At 38.3% G+C, this 17,204-nt stretch overlaps 2 protein-coding genes across 3 annotated transcripts; one reads left to right on the top strand and one right to left on the bottom strand.

Annotated features, from left to right (window-relative positions):
* Positions 1-5,292: 5,292 nt before the first annotated feature.
* On the bottom strand, positions 5,293-7,451 carry LOC111259498 (proteasome activator complex subunit 3). The gene has a single exon (XM_022831560.2). The coding sequence runs from the start codon at positions 7,145-7,147 to the stop codon at positions 6,344-6,346; it is 804 nt and encodes a 267-aa protein (XP_022687295.1). The 5' UTR covers positions 7,148-7,451; the 3' UTR covers positions 5,293-6,343.
* A 447-nt stretch (positions 7,452-7,898) lies between these two features.
* LOC111259499 (uncharacterized) lies at positions 7,899-15,860 on the top strand. Of its 2 annotated transcripts, XM_022831562.2 has the most exons (8): positions 7,899-8,008; positions 8,192-8,318; positions 9,018-9,191; positions 9,586-9,839; positions 11,150-11,870; positions 12,179-12,393; positions 13,300-13,456; positions 14,326-15,860. In XM_022831562.2, the coding sequence occupies exons 2-8, from the start codon at positions 8,241-8,243 to the stop codon at positions 14,740-14,742; spliced, it is 2,016 nt and encodes a 671-aa protein (XP_022687297.1). In that variant the 5' UTR covers positions 7,899-8,008; positions 8,192-8,240; the 3' UTR covers positions 14,743-15,860. The 2 variants fall into 2 exon arrangements, with proteins under 2 accessions (XP_022687297.1, XP_022687299.1); XM_022831564.2 differs by lacking the exons at positions 7,899-8,008; positions 8,192-8,318; positions 9,018-9,191 and having other exon boundaries at positions 9,751-9,839; positions 10,855-11,870.
* The last annotated feature ends 1,344 nt before the right edge of the window (positions 15,861-17,204 follow it).

The raw sequence follows: 17,204 nt of genomic DNA, 5'->3' as shown, positions 1-17,204 counted from the left end.
AACTGCATGTGTGTCGTATGGCCTTCCTGATAACTCTGATGGAAAGGAATTACTTTAACTCAAAACTGACGGGGGTATCAACCTAATCTAATAAAAACGAAATGTTAGTATCAAGACGAAATCTTCAATTTTATTATTTAATGAATACAGCTTTGAGGTTTTATTCCCTCCCTAGAGCGAAGACAGTCCACAATTTACGAAATTTGTTCTCGGACTGCCAAACACATCATTGATGTCGTTTGTCTTTCCAAATCTGTCTGTGATACAGTTTTTTCTTTGTTTCGCGATGAGGTAGATCTTTATGCTACACTGTTTCGTTAAGCTTATAATAAAAATGCAGTCAACAAAATAGAGAAATGGTCGTCAATCTGATTATGCAGGAGTCGTTTTTATAGCGTAGATCGTCCTAACGTTCAGAAAATGTAATACCTAATCAATACGATAGATCAATTTCCAGTAACGTATATAGAATGGCAACACAATAAGTGCAGTAGAAGTTGCGTATAGTTGGCGCATTAACAACAATGCTCGTTGATGCTGGTGCGCTACTCACGCATGGACGTTCAATGGCTTTACTTGGCTAAAAATAAAGGAGCCTTTTTTTTGTTGCCCGTTAAATAAAATTTGAAGTAAAAAAATGACTGCCAATTGACGAAAAGCTTAATGAACATGTTCAAATAATACCTGTTCTTAGCGATACTTCTCTACGCAGGACAGTCGTGTGGTCTTTAGCCAAACGGAACAAAGAGCGTTGCTTTGCTTTAGGTCTGAGGTACGTTGTTCTTCTAAATATAGACTAAAAAAAATGCTAAAAGCATATTAAATCAGCCTGCATCTAAGCTCGGTAATTACTATGACCATTAATATCTATGTTAACCCTTGTTTTTATAGTATTGTATGAGGTGAATTGAATATTCAATGGTCTTGTGCAATTTGTACCTGAGCCCGTTTGGGAAGTTGTTCAACTTTGGTTAGTACAAATCATATGTACGTACACGGAACCCTATTTGGAGTTTCCACGGGTACTGGGGTGTATTTACAATTAGCGGACATGAAGGCTGTTCTAGATACGAACGCATTTTCATGATAGTGTATTGGTGATTTCCGCTAGTGGAGATTCACATCCGAACGCATATCTAGACTGAGAAAAGTCTATAAACATATTTTCGATGACCTCTAGGTACGTTAATGAATCTGTTACTATCACTGTTCTTTTAGATATATATTGGAAAATAGGCTTTGAAATGATAACCGATGGGAACCACTTCTGATGATCTATCCTGTAGCGGTGGAGTTTTAGAAATTAATATCACCCTTCGATTAAAGGATAGCCGAGTAAACAGTCTCTGTTGTGATCCGATGAACAGTACGGACCATTAATATATCCAAAAACTCGTCAGAGTAGTTAGTTAGTTCATTCAAAAAGACAGTCAAAAAATGTTAATTTTGACATTCATCTAAAGTTTAATCAATTTTTCTATAATGTATTCTATTCAGTCTCTGAACTACATTCTAGACGATGATAATAATAATAATTGTTAAAGAATAACATCGATTTTTAATTGGAGTTTACATCAGTGTTTACACTTTTTTGTTACAATAAGGAAGCGACTATGAGTACTAGGATAGTTATGATCATTGGGCGTCTATATCAAGCCGATACGTCACATTCTCAGTATTTTCGAGCAATATTTAACTGTTGCCGAGAACGGCGAAAGTAGAATTGTGTCTACTCTGAAAGCGCTCCCCCTAGGTACGGATTACTCTTCAGGGTTTCCATTCAGTTAGTTTCCTTGCGAAGCTATTTCTTGAAAAAGTGTCATTTTCAGTCCATAAAAAAACACACCCACACACACACACACACGTCTAATGGGCACAAAGCTCTCAGCGATGTGAAAACAAATCAAATCGTGGAAGTCAACTCCGGTACCTATGTGTATAGCCAAAGCTCCTTCCGCTGTCCGTCTATTCGGGTGTAAGGATATGCAATTTTTGGGGATACAATCGGCATTTAAAGCTCTTGAAATATATTGTAGAAAGTCGTCCCACGCTGTAACCCCAACGGCTGTTACCGGAATAAACCTTTCGATAAAAGTTCCCATGTAAATTGTAAACCTGTGCAGTGTGCTCGTAACGTATTGAGACGCACAACCATCCAGTTTTTTGTTACGACCATTAGATAGGTCACCGTTTGCCATCGTCTGACAGACGCTAACAGATGCCAAAGTAAATACTGCTGCCAAATAATTCTAGCACATCTGTTTAACCTAGTAGTACCGAAATAGCTTAGAGATTAGAGAAATCTGTCTTCTGAAATAGGCTTCTCTGATGCTGTTAGAAACGGAGCAAAGTGGCCAAAGGGATCCACAGCTTTTTTCGACTCTCAAACGCCGACCCTGAAAGTGGTTAAGGCTACAGCCCAAAAATCTAGCTCTGAGTCACATTGTAATTTTTAGCACAGTTTTGGATGAACGGGACCCTGTGGAAAATGATGTTAGCCATTTAAGCTGGAAACTGCAGAGAATTACACAATCAAATGGCATATTAAGGGAATCAAAAGGAAAAACTGGCTAGGAACAAAGCGCATGTGGGCTAGTCTAGGGTTCTTGGTGTAAAAGAATCAAAGACAATTCCCGTGTTGATACCACTGAAGTTACGAAGGCGAGCTTCGCAAAATCAGTTTAAAATACAGCTCAGGTTTACTAGCAGTCCCAGAACAAAGAGAAAACCTAATTAACTCTTTTATTTACCTTTCATTAAAAAGTACAATTTGTTCAATATGAATCGAAGCGGACTTAGAAACTTGTGCGCAAAAATCCATTATCCTTGTATCGTAGCTAACTGTTTTTAAGTTGAACCTGGAGTGGTTCTTACTGGTAATGATGACAACAGACTCGGTTTCGCTTTGATATGATTGAAAATAGAAATTCGCGGGGGGGGGGGGGTCTAAGCCGCTATACATCTCAATCGTATTAGAAGCGCCTGAATTCATCTGTTGACAAACGAATTATAATCGTAATGTGCTTGAAGAGGCTCATGCGAACCAGACACAACTGCCCCGGCTATATGGCTGCTGCCAGCAACAAGCGGACTGTCGAAAACACTCACATTGAAGATGTCTGCTAACCGTCAAAAGAACTTAATCGAAATAGTATCTTATAGCACGTATCATCATAAGATACTCATTGCCGAGTAATATATACATAGGCAAACATAAAACTAAAAATTCGACAAGACACATTGTTCGAACGATATTTACTGCCTGAAACAAGATGGACTTTTGAAGCCACAGAGTCAGCATGATATAGCTTCCTGTATTTTTGATGAACGATGCTGTTTTGCCAAATATTGAACCGAATACACCATAAATAGTCGTATGCGCGAAAAGGCTATAATGAAATATTTTGATCTGATCGATTTGCGCAGTTGGATATATGAACTTTTAAGCATAATGTATTCTTTATTTAGTCTTATTTAACCGGACAAACTTCTGTGATCCGTGAGGACTTTTGTTGGAATTTGTACATCTCAATACAACCAATAAAGACCTAGGTTCAATAGGCCTTTGACCTTCTGTTCACCACACAGATGGTCGGCGAACCGATATAATTTTAAGGAACATTAGTTTTAAACATGCCAACAAGTTGCGTTAGACACAAGTTTCTCAGCAGCAATTTTCGTGACCAAGCGAAATCTGTTCATCAAAAATAATCAAAACCTATTATTAGCCTTGTAGAGATTACTCGGATTCAAAGCCCACTGGCTTTATACATATGTGTTGTATTATGAAGAGCTTTGCTTGCTTCATATGGACGAAACGCCGTACTGTGCTATGCATGTGTTGGCCAGGCAAGATTTGATTTCTCTGTTACCGTGGGCCAAGAATTAGGAAACATTGAAGATAATGTCTTGGCACCTATAGGGCATGTAAAAGTGAACGTTGTTACTGGACATTCTAATGGTAGGGTCTAATAGACTGATAGTCTCGTAAAGGAAGCAGTATTTGTAATTGTCAAACTAAATTCGAAAAGCGAGCCGTTGAAGCCGCAAACTTTTCCTCGCATTACAGATGGGTACACAGATGTATATATATATATACGTATATATATGTATATATATAGCGTGGTTGGCTTAAATTTGGATTTTCCCTTACGAGTAACTACTTAAAGATAAGAACAGATATTTTAGCGATTTTTTTACATCTGCTAGAATTGTGATTCTTGACGGCTATGTCTATTCAACGTGACCCCTTTCCATCTCGATTACAGATTTAGTTCAACGCTAAGCTGGTTACAGGCTTTTCGCGAATGTTTGTCTCGCAACTACCCTCCAGATAGCATGGAGTGAATGAGTGGACGTTGTCATGTCGAGACTTCTTGGATCCTTGCTCAGTGCTTTTACCCTCAACAGGCACGTCCTCTAGCTCGTAACTAAAGTAGTTCGCGTTTCTCCGAAATTTTGTGTCGAAATTAAGCATTTTCTCCTCTTGGAAAGATCGAAGGCAATCTGCTGTTTCTCTTCCGTGAGCAACGGCATTAATTGAGTTTGAAGATTTAAATGATTCCAGAAACCACCTGTATGATTTTTGTACTGACACGGCAGCTATAACATGAAACGCTATTACTAACAACCTGATCGAAATAGAAAGGTTATCCGACTGTGTTTTTGGACGACTGCAGTTAACGTTGTTTTTCCCTGTCGTCGAGCTTTTGTTGAGCTGTATTAAGGCCTGCTTTTGTCTTTTTATAATCGCACACTTATTTGCGATGCGGTATACTTTCAACTTATGCTTATTGCCTCGATGGGGGTTTGTTTTGTGTGCGGAATTTGGATTATAGCTGATCACTAATCCCGATGAGAAAGCGCTATCCTTAAAACAAATTTATTTAGTAACCCCGATTTCGTATGAGTGCATCTATAAAACTGCTGCGCGACTGCTCCGAGAAAATCTCAATTTAAGCCGACCACCCTATATCAGAGTGGTAAACTTCACAATATTAGCCAGCATAATTTTCTATAACCGTCTATCTGTTCAATTTTAAAGTTGAACAGATAGACGGTTATGGGGGGGGGGCATAGCGCGAAGTAGCTTTAAAATAAATATAACAATCTGAGAGGTTTACAGTCGACATTATCTGCCTAACGCTAATTTTAACAGAATTCACGCAGCAGCGAGACAGACATTTTTTGAGCTTCAAAAGAAGCATGTTAACTTCATGAGTATTCAATGACGTTTGTATATTTATGATTTAAGATAATGCTCTCTTTACTATTAAGCAATACGCTCTCATAAACAATTTTTCCAATTTAATTGTTTATTCATTTGTTTGGGTCTGATCAGTTGTGTTCAATCAACCACTTTTTAAACTCGTATACCATTTATGCAAATATATTTAAGATTTTACGTACCGCTACGAACTAATTAACGATAATAAATGTATGTATGAGTTGTAATTATAGTATTAAATATATAACACATTTTTTACATGTCTGTTTCGTTTGCTGTTTATTTTTACTAAAAAAATAATCCAGATTTTTTCTGGAAATATTACCACTTATAGAGAGTGCAAAATTTAGGCCGCCTTTTATTTATGAAGTTGTGACTAGGATTTTGTGAAAATCCTGAAAACCGCCAGTAAACATCTCCCCTGCCAACAGCGTAAGCTACTATTGCTGTGCATGCATGCCTAAATTCACATACTTTTCAATCCCATTCCGTAACCCTCTATTCATACATTATACATACCACAGACTTTCCTTCCTACATTAATTTCTACGTTTTTTTTTTTTATTGATTTCTGTGTACATCGCCTAAGAACAAGGCAGGACGTTTCGTACCTTTTACGAATTACGGTTTTGTTGAAGCACGGCCTTCCATTGCAAAAGAAATGCGTTGTTGGAGCACACGGTAGTCGCACGACACCAGATCTTTGTGTTCTCTCACGCGCTTCATGTGCCTAAACACTACGTACACGAATTCGTAGTACCAAGATTTTGGTTTCTCGCCGCACTGATATACTTCATGTTGGTCAATATCGTAAGAGAAAGTTACGGACAAGCAGCATATAACGAATCCAAGCCTTAGATACGAGATTATGCAAACAAGTAACGAAATTTAGTAGTGATTAGTAAAAGAAGACCATTAAATAGGCGTAATCAGAAGTATTCGTGCGGCTTAACGGAATCATCACTTACTGTTGATGTAAGGTCTATCTGTGTGGCCTGTAAGCGTGCTCTTCCCCTAGGTAAACAGTGACACCATTTGATCACACTGTCTTACAAGCATAGTGGATCTGGCGAGGAATGAACAGATCTGTGTGTGTACGTATAGCAATATACAGATTCAATAGAGACTCTCCGTTGCATTCGAGCTACGAGGTTTCTTGATTTTTTCTAAATTTTTCGTTAGCATATCGTGCAAACCAGCGTAGTTATTGCGGAGTTCCTGAACAATTAGCCGTAAGCTAAAGTAATGCCTTTCGTCAATTTCGTCGACAGTCTTGCGTAGGTCTTCGACAAATGGATACTTTGCAACCTTTGCGACGATCTTACCGCGTGCCATAAAGTATCGCATCCCTTGATCGACGTAGGTAGCTGCTTCACTTTCGATAGTGGACACCTCCTTGAGGCACTCTTCCTGGATGTCGACGCCGAAGTTGTTGCCATCCTCAACCTTTGGAATAAGAAACTCGATCCACATTTTCAACAGATTACAATCATCGAGTTGCTGAAGAACGTGGGGCTTGACGACCTCCAAAAGTCGCATAACCGTTTTATTCACGTCAACGGTTCCGTAAGTCATCGTCATTACTTTGGTCCCTTCGACGGTGCTCATCATCGAACTATCTTCGCAGAGGGTCCTTCTCCGTTTAGCTTCAGGCTCGTCTGTGGCGGGCAGTCGAACTAGCGAGGGGTTAGGTCGAGGTATGTTGAGTTTCGCGTGCGTCGAGGACAGATCAAGATTGAATTCTGGTGATTTGAGCAGTGCGTTTAGTTGGGCAATGCGATCAGGGAACTTGTCAAGCAGAAGCGATTCAGCGTCTTTCATCATGCGTTTTTTCAGCTCATCTAACTGTTCGAGATCAGCTCGATCGCCGCCCGCAGCTGCTGCGGCATGCGAGTCTCCTGACCGCGACGAAACGGGCATCTTATTTTTGCCACGAATCCCTTTGTTAGCTATCGAAAGAAATTGAATGAGCTCAGATAACTGGACTATGGCGATATGACTGGACAGTATTTGTGTTTTGTGTAACTGTGGGAGCGCGATAGCACAAACTTGGCGCACAGAACTAACACAAACTTGATTGCGTGGTGACAGGTAAACTTATTTGTGAAGGTTTGAGCACAACGCAAACCACTTCACTTACAATTGTCTCAATGTTTTCTGTATCGACTGCGGCTGATGAGTGTACAGAGCGCGTGCTGCCGCCTCAAATTCGACAATGCACACACTATAGCTATCGGCTGAAAGATAATGATATGTCCACAGATGGCGCGATGTTTCAAATCGTCAACTTTAGCTACATTGGGTCTTCGTATCTAATGATAGTTAGAGATTTAGCCTACTAAAGTAAACGATAGCAGCTACAAGACCTATCGAATAAAATCGATGCACCTTTTATTCTATCAGATATATGAATATAGGTGTTTTTTTCGTATTTCTTTTTCATCAAAAAATAGCTACGTGCACCCAAATTTGGGTTGTTGTAGTTACAGCATGTTCAGCAAAGATTTTTTTCAATGATAGCATAGGTGGTAACGTGTCTGCTCGCTTCCCTTAGAAGCACGCTCTATTCTAGGCTTGAATTCAGGTGTACACACTTTATTTCGTGCTGATGTTATGCCTGTCGTCTGAACTGGTGCCGAACGGCTCAAGATCCAACCGTAAAGCGCGGAAAGCAGGTCCAGACATATTCGATTCCAACTGCTATGGTGACATGCAATTAGCTTTTAACATTACCACGCCACTAAGAAGCCTTTAGCGTCAGGTTGTTGGAACAACTGTGTGGTTAGTCGGTGTTTTTTACGACATTTGGTTGTATCACTACATTTTTTTTGCCTACATGCTATTTGGCTAAAAAATCATTATAAATATCAAGTAAATTCATTAGCGCATTTTAAAGGAATATCAAAACCATAAGTGTTGCTATAATTGTTGTCTGAAGTGATTTTTTTTACGAACCTTCAACAGTTTCGAAGACAGTGACCATTACGAACGGTAGTGTGGTAATAATCGAATAATGGCAGTTAACCAGAACGTACCTCAAGACTTGATTTCAACGATTCGAGGGATTTTATTCGAAGAATGCTCTCTTGAGGTATGAGCGATAGATAATGAGCGCCTACCGCCATCCATGGCCTCTCATATATAAATAGTATTCATTAGACGGTAATGCTAAACTTATTGGCATAATATAAATAACTAAGTATAAGATAATTGACTGCTATTCGGTCAGTCAGTTCGTATTGACGGAAGCTCTTTGGGTGCAACTACATATAGATTTCTTTAGATTAGTAGGCCCTGTGCGATACGTTCAGGCGAAATGTAAACAAACCATCAACTTTGGCGACTATCAGATTGCAAGCATAACCTCTTACGAAAAATGTGCAAACCAGCAAGTACATATATTTGCAGGAAACTGGTAAACATTGACTATTCACTTGTAACAGAAGCCGTGTACGCCCTGTTAGATGTCACTCGTTTAGTTAGAGATTGTTTGGTGTTAGCTTGATATAGCTACAAGGTTTGCAGCATTCTTTTAGCATTGCAGTATCTAAGACTTTGTTTTGTTAAACAGTCTTTAGATACTAAGGAAATGTGCTCTCAGTTTCAGGAGCCGCTCCTAAAAAGACCAACACAACGTTTTCTATATCAGATAAAGTTTCTGCTGCTGTGGAACATCAGTGAAATCATATGGACTAGTCTCTTTATTCGTTACCACCATTGTAGTAGAGACGTTCCTTGTTGTTATCGAATCTGCGACGGACCTACTAAATTACTAATTATCGATCTACAGGATCTTCAGGGCGAGTTTAAAAAGTGGAAAGGTAAGCCTATACCCTTCCAAGACTACAAATACCAGTCTCTTCAGGATTTTCTCGAACAAGAAGTAGGCTGCACAATCCGAACAGTGAAAAATACGCGTTATGTAAGCTGTAAATCTGAAAAATCAAGCCATATTGCAAATCTGGTGAGCATCACAAATTCTCTATTTAAAAGGCATATTGAAAAGGTATTTCCTAGGTAAACTATTGCACGTATGTCTACGTTGAGCAGACCAACAACATTAATAGTAGTTCATGTAATAAGGTGCCTTGTCTTCATTTATAAAGTGGCTCCTGAAAGAACAAAAATGCCATAAATGTCATACTAAAAAAACGCATGTAGAGGGCAGGTGGTTACAAGGCCGTGCTTACCTTGCCAGAGGCTGCAATGCATTTTGGTCCAGAGTAAGGGCCTAACTTAGCTAGGCCTAGGAGAAAACTCTTAAATTTATGAACTCTATAATACTAAAAAATAATAAGTGGACATTTACGTTCAATTTAAGTGAAACATATTTTTGTACGGATGCATAATATCTTCAGGTTGAGAATCAGAAGCCTGCCGTCAAAAATAAAGGAAAAGGAAAAGTGCGCCTGATTCAATCGCCGCGATTACAACAGCCATTACCGTTCCGATTACCTCGACAACCAAATCCAGGGAGTCGCCCCGATCTATCCAGATTTAATGAATTTCTATGTGACCATGACGATCGATATATACAACTTAATAGTAGACCGAATTACGACGGATCTATAAACTGGGGACAAGGAGGGCTGAGTTTCGGTCCAAGATACGGGTATGAGTACTTATCGCTATTTTGTTCTTTAGTATGTTGAGCTGAAACCTATTAGAACGCAAACCCTTTCATTAAGGCTTTTGTGCTTGTAGCAGAAAGATGTATGCAATCGATGCAAACTTTGTAGAATTGGTGTAGAAATTTCAAACATAATTTTCTTACTGTCGTCTGCTGACTGTAAACGCAAACTTGTCTTGCTGTGATCTGCATAAGATGCGATTTGGGGAAAAAAGACTTCTCTTGTTTGGCATAATAACAATAATAGTAACTAAGGTTTTTGTCTAGCAGAGATTATCATACAATAGCAGTCAGTTATTCGGTTAGTTATTTTGAAGCTAAATATGTATTCGATCATAGTAGTTAAACGATTATTTCATGCACAAAGGAATACTTCGTTATCGTTTTATTTAAATGTTCTAAAGGCATTTCGCAAACCTGCTGCAGCCCATACTGGCTGCCACAGATATGAAGTTCAGAAAGGATTTAATTTTTATTCTTTAATGCTACTCTGACCCTAACCACGCTGCAGTTATATCTAAATCCACTCTGCCTTCCGAAACATTAAGAAATATATAATTTCTCAAAGTATTATCCATTTGTAGACTGGTCGACTTTTGAGGCAGCTACAAATGGCGTTCGTCACCACATCAGGGCTTTCTGTTTGCAGTAATTGTTTGGTTGAATTTTTATTTGCGGATTTGGCTCTCTGATAGCCATATAAATAATCCAAATATAGTTGACCATAGTATTGGTTCGAGGAGATCTAGATTTCCCTTTGCTAATGTTGTCTTATGCGATATCTACATTCATCTAACCAAATTTGGATGAAGTGGAAAAATCAGTAAGCAAAAACGTTTGATTTTAGCTTATTTTAGTCTGTCAAAATTGTCTACAAGCACATAGTCAGGGATTTTGCATGAGGAATACTGCGGTTATATCTAGGAATTGCTCCATCTCTTCCATCTTTATCCTGATATCCATATATCCCGTGCTGTTCTGTTTTTTGTCTTTAAAGAAACTCGACACTGAAAAGGAGCTACGCGAGTAGTGCAATAAGCACTATTCGTCCAATTTTAAGTGATGCTCCGAGCAAGGATGGAGAAATTCTTTACGACAGACGTAAAACCGGACGACCTCATGCAGTACCTTGATGAATTGACCGAATACGAAATAGGCTGTGAAAAACCACCTCAACTTAGTAATCTGGATGATTGGGATTTCTTCAGGGGACTCCCATCTGTCTTTGACATTATGTGCCAAAGGTATGGCGCATTATTGCATGTACCAGTTATGTTTCCTGTTTTTTCCAGAGAGCTCAGACCAGTACTCAAAGCTTCTACACGAGACTCGGTTGAGTTGGACATATTTGGAGAGCCTAGGCAGAAACTGCCCGCGGCAACGGACGTGATTCATATGTTGTCGAAACTGAACAAACAGCTTGCGGGCAGCGAAGTAACTCTGCAGAAATACTTCGAATCGTTACAGCAACAAAATGGCTATCCGCCAATTATGTTTTTGAGGCAGCGCCATAGGACAGATGAAAAAATAATGGAGTTTATTACACTGAATGCGAACTTGCAAAATCCTGTCGAGATTACACCGACGGGAAAGCTTCGGATAAAGGATTCGCAGCCAAAACTCGAAGCGAACGATGATCAGCGTACAACTGCAACGTGTACTTTTACGGCGGCTTGTACCGTTAGCAATGATTCCCCTACACTTGGTTCAGAATATACGTACCTCGCAAATATACCTTACAGTACGGCTTTCAAACATGAACTCATCCCTAGTGGTAACCAAGTCGATGCTATGGTGGGTCCTTTTGCGGGTGGCCGTGAGCTGAAATTTCATTTCACTACGACGGACGAAATCAACCTACGGAACGAGCTCTTAACGCGAATAAACTCCGAATCCTGTTTCAAGGCCCCTTCTCATGTGTATAGAGGTATGCCGTGTTTAGCGCTTGACGATACAACGTCCGAGACGTCGCAATATAATCGAGCTGTCGTTATCGACGTAGAAAATAGTCAGGTTTGTCAAGAGCATAACTTTATCGCAATAATATTTCAATCGATTGATAATAGTTATACTTGTTTACTATCTGGCATCAGCCACTGATCGTTTATCCCTCGAACAATATAGTAAAGACTGTTTGATTTTGTCAAACATCAGGGGATACGGATTGGGTATTAACGGACTTACTTAGATTATTCTTCTTACTTAGATTATTCTGCCCATTTTCGTACCCATACTGTCAATTCTGATGTAACCCAACTGAATGTTATCAATATGGTACACATCGAAAATAAGAGTTTCTCTTTGTCGATTCTTTATTATAGGCTACATTGTATTTTGTCGACAGCGGCGTGACCGCAACAACGCGTATTGAAGAGATAAGGAAAATTCCGCCAGAATATCTTAGAGAAAATGTCTATTCACATCCTGCAATCGTGGCTTTTGTCAAACCGATTAGAAATCAGCTGGAATTCAAGTACCACATCGTGCAACGTTTGTGTATAAGCGACGGCGATATTGCGAGCATAAAGATTCTTAGGTAAAAAAAAAGTACACTAATTTAGTAAACTCCTATGTAATATTAATTAAGAAGCGCTGTTTTTTTTTTATCGTTCCTATTCATCAATTTACGTGTAGAATAGTATTGGGTTGCATCCGTTTGACCCCATTGTTTTTTGGCGATTTTTTGCCGTCTAGTTTAGCAATAACATGTATGAATTTAGAAATATTTTAATAATTAGTAATACTTTCCATGGTTTTTCCTTTTTATGTACTAAAAGTTGTGTATCTTGATCCGCTTTCTGGACCACTTTGTTTTTTACCCTATTTTCTGATCGCGTTGATTGAAACGGAAATGTAAGCTTTAGGGCCAACAAGGGGGAGAGGTTACACTGATAAAGGGGAAAATTCCTATCCAAGCTGTCTCAATATTTATAATATACGATATTTCCTTTATTCCGCTACACAAGAGACCCTATCTGAATTTTTGTCTTAAACACAAGCACTATTCTTATGTAGCTAAGAACATCTGTTAGAATGAAACAAATTTACCGTATTACGCCGCTGATAAAACACTTTATTTAAGGTTCATGTGGGGAATAATATCTTGTAAATTGCTATTCGAAAATCTCTATGGAAACGATAAATGCCGATTAGTGATAGGATTAATGGTTGCATTTCAAAAAACTCGGAAACATTTGACAATGGCTTATATAATATTTTAACGGAACCATGTATACGTGAACATGAGGAAAAGACGCAATTCTCTGATGGTAATAATAAAAATATAATTTTTAAAATGTACTTCAAAAATTACATATAGACATTTTATAGATGTTCGCGATGAGCCGTTAAGTTTCAGTGCGACTCTTTGGGTGTATAAACTTTCAGATTGAAGGTACTTATTAAACTGAATGCTGCCTATTGTGCGATGACATTATTTCAGTCACTGTAAGCCATACCATTTCGCGGATCTAGAAGATCTAGTAAAGCCACTCATTAACGATGGCTTGATCGAAGTGGATCCAACACGGCATGGCATCAAAACTTCAAACTCTGAATTTAAAGGTGACGATGATAAGGAATCTTATTCTCTGATCAAGGTAAGCATAAAATTATTTTTAAAATAGGCCTAGAAAAATATTTCAAAGGCATTGCCACTTTCTTCCTATTGATTTCTCTATTTACATACTTAGTTATATTAATCGCGGTGTATTTGCGGAACTCAGCTTTAAATTTAGCAACAATTCTATTAATTTTTTTTATCAGTGATACGCCTTGGGGAACTATTGTATCCTGAGTCATTTATTCGGCTAGTGCAAGCAACTTAAAACCCCTAGTTTTTAATGAACAAGCGTTTTTAGGTATCGGAGCTTTGCGTAAAGCATAAATGATAGAATAAAATGGATTACACAAATGTTTGCATTGTAGTAGCTGGCAATAAATCGGAGTAACTATTACCTACGGACGAGATCCTGATGTATGATTTCCACCATAGATGTCGTGCCACTCCTTATTTGCATGAACTTAACGAATCAAGTATATTTGATAGGTTAGCGGAAAAGAACGACAGTACAATGTTGCAGGATATCTGGAAGTCATCGCTTTGAGAGGTCGGGTGTTTTAACGCATAAATGAAATGGTGACGAACCGTAATGGAGTAATCTTCCAAATTCCAAATAGTTCCAAATTCAATTCAGAACATACTTTATCAGCGATCCTTTTACGGCAAATAATCTGAACCTATCGCATCCATACCTAAAGGAGCTAATATTTAGCTGCTCGTCATCACCAGTGCTAGTGTTGTCACTATATGACACAGCATGATCATGTCGAGAAAATGCAGGCTTGATTGTATAGGCTTACATGTAGATAGTTCTTATTTGTTTTTATTGGCTTTTATAAGTAAAACGACAAACGTATGTTGGTTTGACTAGACTGAAATTTGATTTTTATTGATTCCCGATTGCAGGTCCAAATGCTGTGCACTATGAACAATTTTTACATTGTGGCTCGGGACTACAAGAAACGCCAAATTCTCGTGCCAACGGCATGTCTCTCGGACATATTCAATCTTCAGCAGGATACACTACTAACAGCTCTTGAAACAGCTGCTTTTTTGAAAGTATTGAAAACTCGCGAGGTTCAGGGGGATGCCAGCAAAAAACTGTATCATCAACTCGCCGAAGTTAAATGCCCTCTCCTCAATCCAGGCGAAAAGATTACGCTTGTTCCAATTGAAGCTGTTGTGCCGCTACTGAGTGCGTACGAAGGCGCATTCACGTCGAAGAAGACCCGTAGCTATATGAAAATGTTGATTAAAAACATAAGAGAGCTTTGCGCTAGTTATATAAGTAGTACTAGACCGGACAGCGCTACTCAGCACTAGCAAGTCGTTTTCTAAGGCTTTACAAGCAATTTTCGATTAGAGATGTGATCCATGAACATTTCTGCTGGAACCGTTTCTCATTGGTTTCAGAGGCCAATAATAGGTAGGGCGAAGAAAATCGATGTTGGCGTGTATTTATTAGATAGATACAATTAAAAAATTATGAATACAATACTGGCTAAAGTTGTTGCTTGATTGACTAAAAGCCTGATCTTATTGAAGGTAGCTTTCTTCTTAGATCTGAAGGATTCGCTAAACTATGGACACACCTTGCAGAGGACGAAGTAAAGGGATAAAGGGAAGAGTATTGGCACATAAGCACATGTGCCTATACTCTTATATTTTTATAACTTTGTGTACGTACATGTACTCAATGTTATAAAACTTTATTGATCTCGTTTCTGATAGCCGCTGGCCTATGGCAAAACGAATTTATAACAATAATTTTTAGAATATTATCACCAAATATCGAGAGAAGGCAATTATTATTCGTTATTATGTTCGTGATTGCCCTCTTGTCAGCAGGCTCTGTAACTAATTTCCTCAAAACATCGTACTAAAGTAACACAGATCTATCACAATAACTTTTCAGTAATAATAATGGATACCACTGATACCTGAAGAGCTCTATTCATTATTACCAAGCGTCATTTGTTGGATTGAAGTAATCATATGAAGACAGCTAAGCTTCGATACGTCACGTCGTGGTCCCGTTAGCGACACTACCAGATTAACTTACAATCACAGAAATCGATAGACGAGTTATGAGACTAGTCTGTCAATCGATATGACAATGTATTTAGTGTATGAAAAAGTTATTTCGAAATATTTTTTTTATACCTAATGAACTAACTACGCTTTAGAAAAATATAAAAAAAAAATGCATATCTTCATGGTAAATAGTTACTTTCGCTGATCATTGCATTTTTTTTTATTTAAATCGAATTACTCGGACAGTTCAGGAACAATGTCGATGTTGTTGATAACTAAAGCCCTCGTAGACCTCTGTTCGCCAAATAGAGTGCTACAGTGTTATAGAGCTATAGAACTGGTGTTAATAAATATAAAAAAATAAAGATTAGTGAAAAATAAATGAAAATTACTATTGTCACCAAACATTTTCAAAGTTTGTCACTTTTTTTATGTCGATGTTGTTAGATAGAATAGAGAACAAGTATTTTTTGGCTATGTTTCATCTTGTAATAGGGCTTTCCATCGAAGCTACATTAAATGTTTAAGATACCCGTGCTTCTAAGGGAACATTGTGAACGTAAAGAAGGCTAAGCATATCTATTGCACTTCCATGGAGCTGTATACCATATAAAACCTTGGAGAAGCGTTACTTGGGCCGCGTACTGTGCATAACTGATCCGGAGGATGATAATAGACAACCACAATAACGATTAGTATTACGTATCCCAACCTGTCTGTATAATGATCGTATGGTTCTGTTTATAGCAAGCAGGGGTAAAACCCAGTTTTTCGAAATAACACAATCTAATCTTGTTTAAGATACGTTTTCCTGGAAACGTGATTAACTTGAAGAGAATGGGCTAATTTGCCATTTTTGTTAGCAATGTGGCCTGCTTGTCTGTGTGTGTACTCCCGTTATAGACATACGTTAGTGTATTGGCGTTGACGGTCATTGCCCGACTGTACCTACATTAGTATGTAAGTTTGTTTGTTAGCAGACGAAGTGAATCCGGAGATGGACCAAAATCAGGATCTGATCTGTCATCAGCAGTTTCAACTAGTTTTATATCCGAAACCTTCAGCTGCAATATGTCCTTAGATAATTGTTGATCATTTAATGACGCTGTCTAATTTAAACAACACGACAAGCTAGAACATAAACATACGACGCACGGCGCCAAATAAACAACCCTGCACTTCATTATGACTGCTACTTCTCTAGAGCTAAGTAACAATAATTATTACTTTAACTTAAAAAGTATATCCTCATGGCGAGTTTAACTTAAAAACTCGCCATGAGGATATATTTTGAATATTTCGTTGTTATGGGAACCTTAACCATGCTATTAGCCGCCTAAATGTTTTGCCATATCGACTCAAACATATTGTTATATGCTACAAAACAATATATGTACGCTTTTGATTGTTAAACTTTTCTTTGGAACTAAAACAAGATTCTATTGAGTGTACACCCCATTCAAAAAGTGGCCTTTTTCTTTTTGCATTTGCCATTAGTCGTTCGTAGCTCATCAGATAGTGCGACTGACTCGAAAATTCTTCGGTAATAGACGATTTAAGTTCGCACTAGTGACAATATGATTAAATCGTAATAATGATATGAGCTTAACCTATTCTATATTACTCCGATCAAAATATTACTACAGTAGTTGATAACTTACTTTTCCTGGCTGCTAATTTTGTGTACGTTTACACTGCTTCAAGTTTACTAAAAGTTACTGCCTGCTACAGCAGTTGAAGAACTGAAGAGG

The sequence above is a fragment of the Varroa jacobsoni genome, unplaced genomic scaffold (genome assembly GCF_002532875.2).
Source record: "Varroa jacobsoni isolate VJ856 unplaced genomic scaffold, vjacob_1.0 scaffold_339, whole genome shotgun sequence".
Taxonomy (NCBI): domain Eukaryota; kingdom Metazoa; phylum Arthropoda; class Arachnida; order Mesostigmata; family Varroidae; genus Varroa; species Varroa jacobsoni.
The sequence above is the reverse complement of the archived record's forward strand: the minus strand, read 5'-3'. Positions and strand labels throughout refer to the sequence as shown.

What these genes read in the sequence shown, in the direction of transcription:
- LOC111259498 (XM_022831560.2), bottom strand. Translation starts at nt 7,147, where the DNA reads ATGCCCGTTTCGTCGCGGTCAGGAGACTCGCATGCCGCAGCAGCTGCG.
- LOC111259499 (XM_022831562.2), top strand. Translation starts at nt 8,241, where the DNA reads ATGGCAGTTAACCAGAACGTACCTCAAGACTTGATTTCAACGATTCGA. An exon ending in CAAGCCATATTGCAAATCTG is followed by an intron (nt 9,192 to 9,585) that starts GTGAGCATCACA and finishes TAATATCTTCAG; the next exon opens with GTTGAGAATCAGAAGCCTGC. An exon ending in AATCTTATTCTCTGATCAAG is followed by an intron (nt 13,457 to 14,325) that starts GTAAGCATAAAA and finishes TCCCGATTGCAG; the next exon opens with GTCCAAATGCTGTGCACTAT.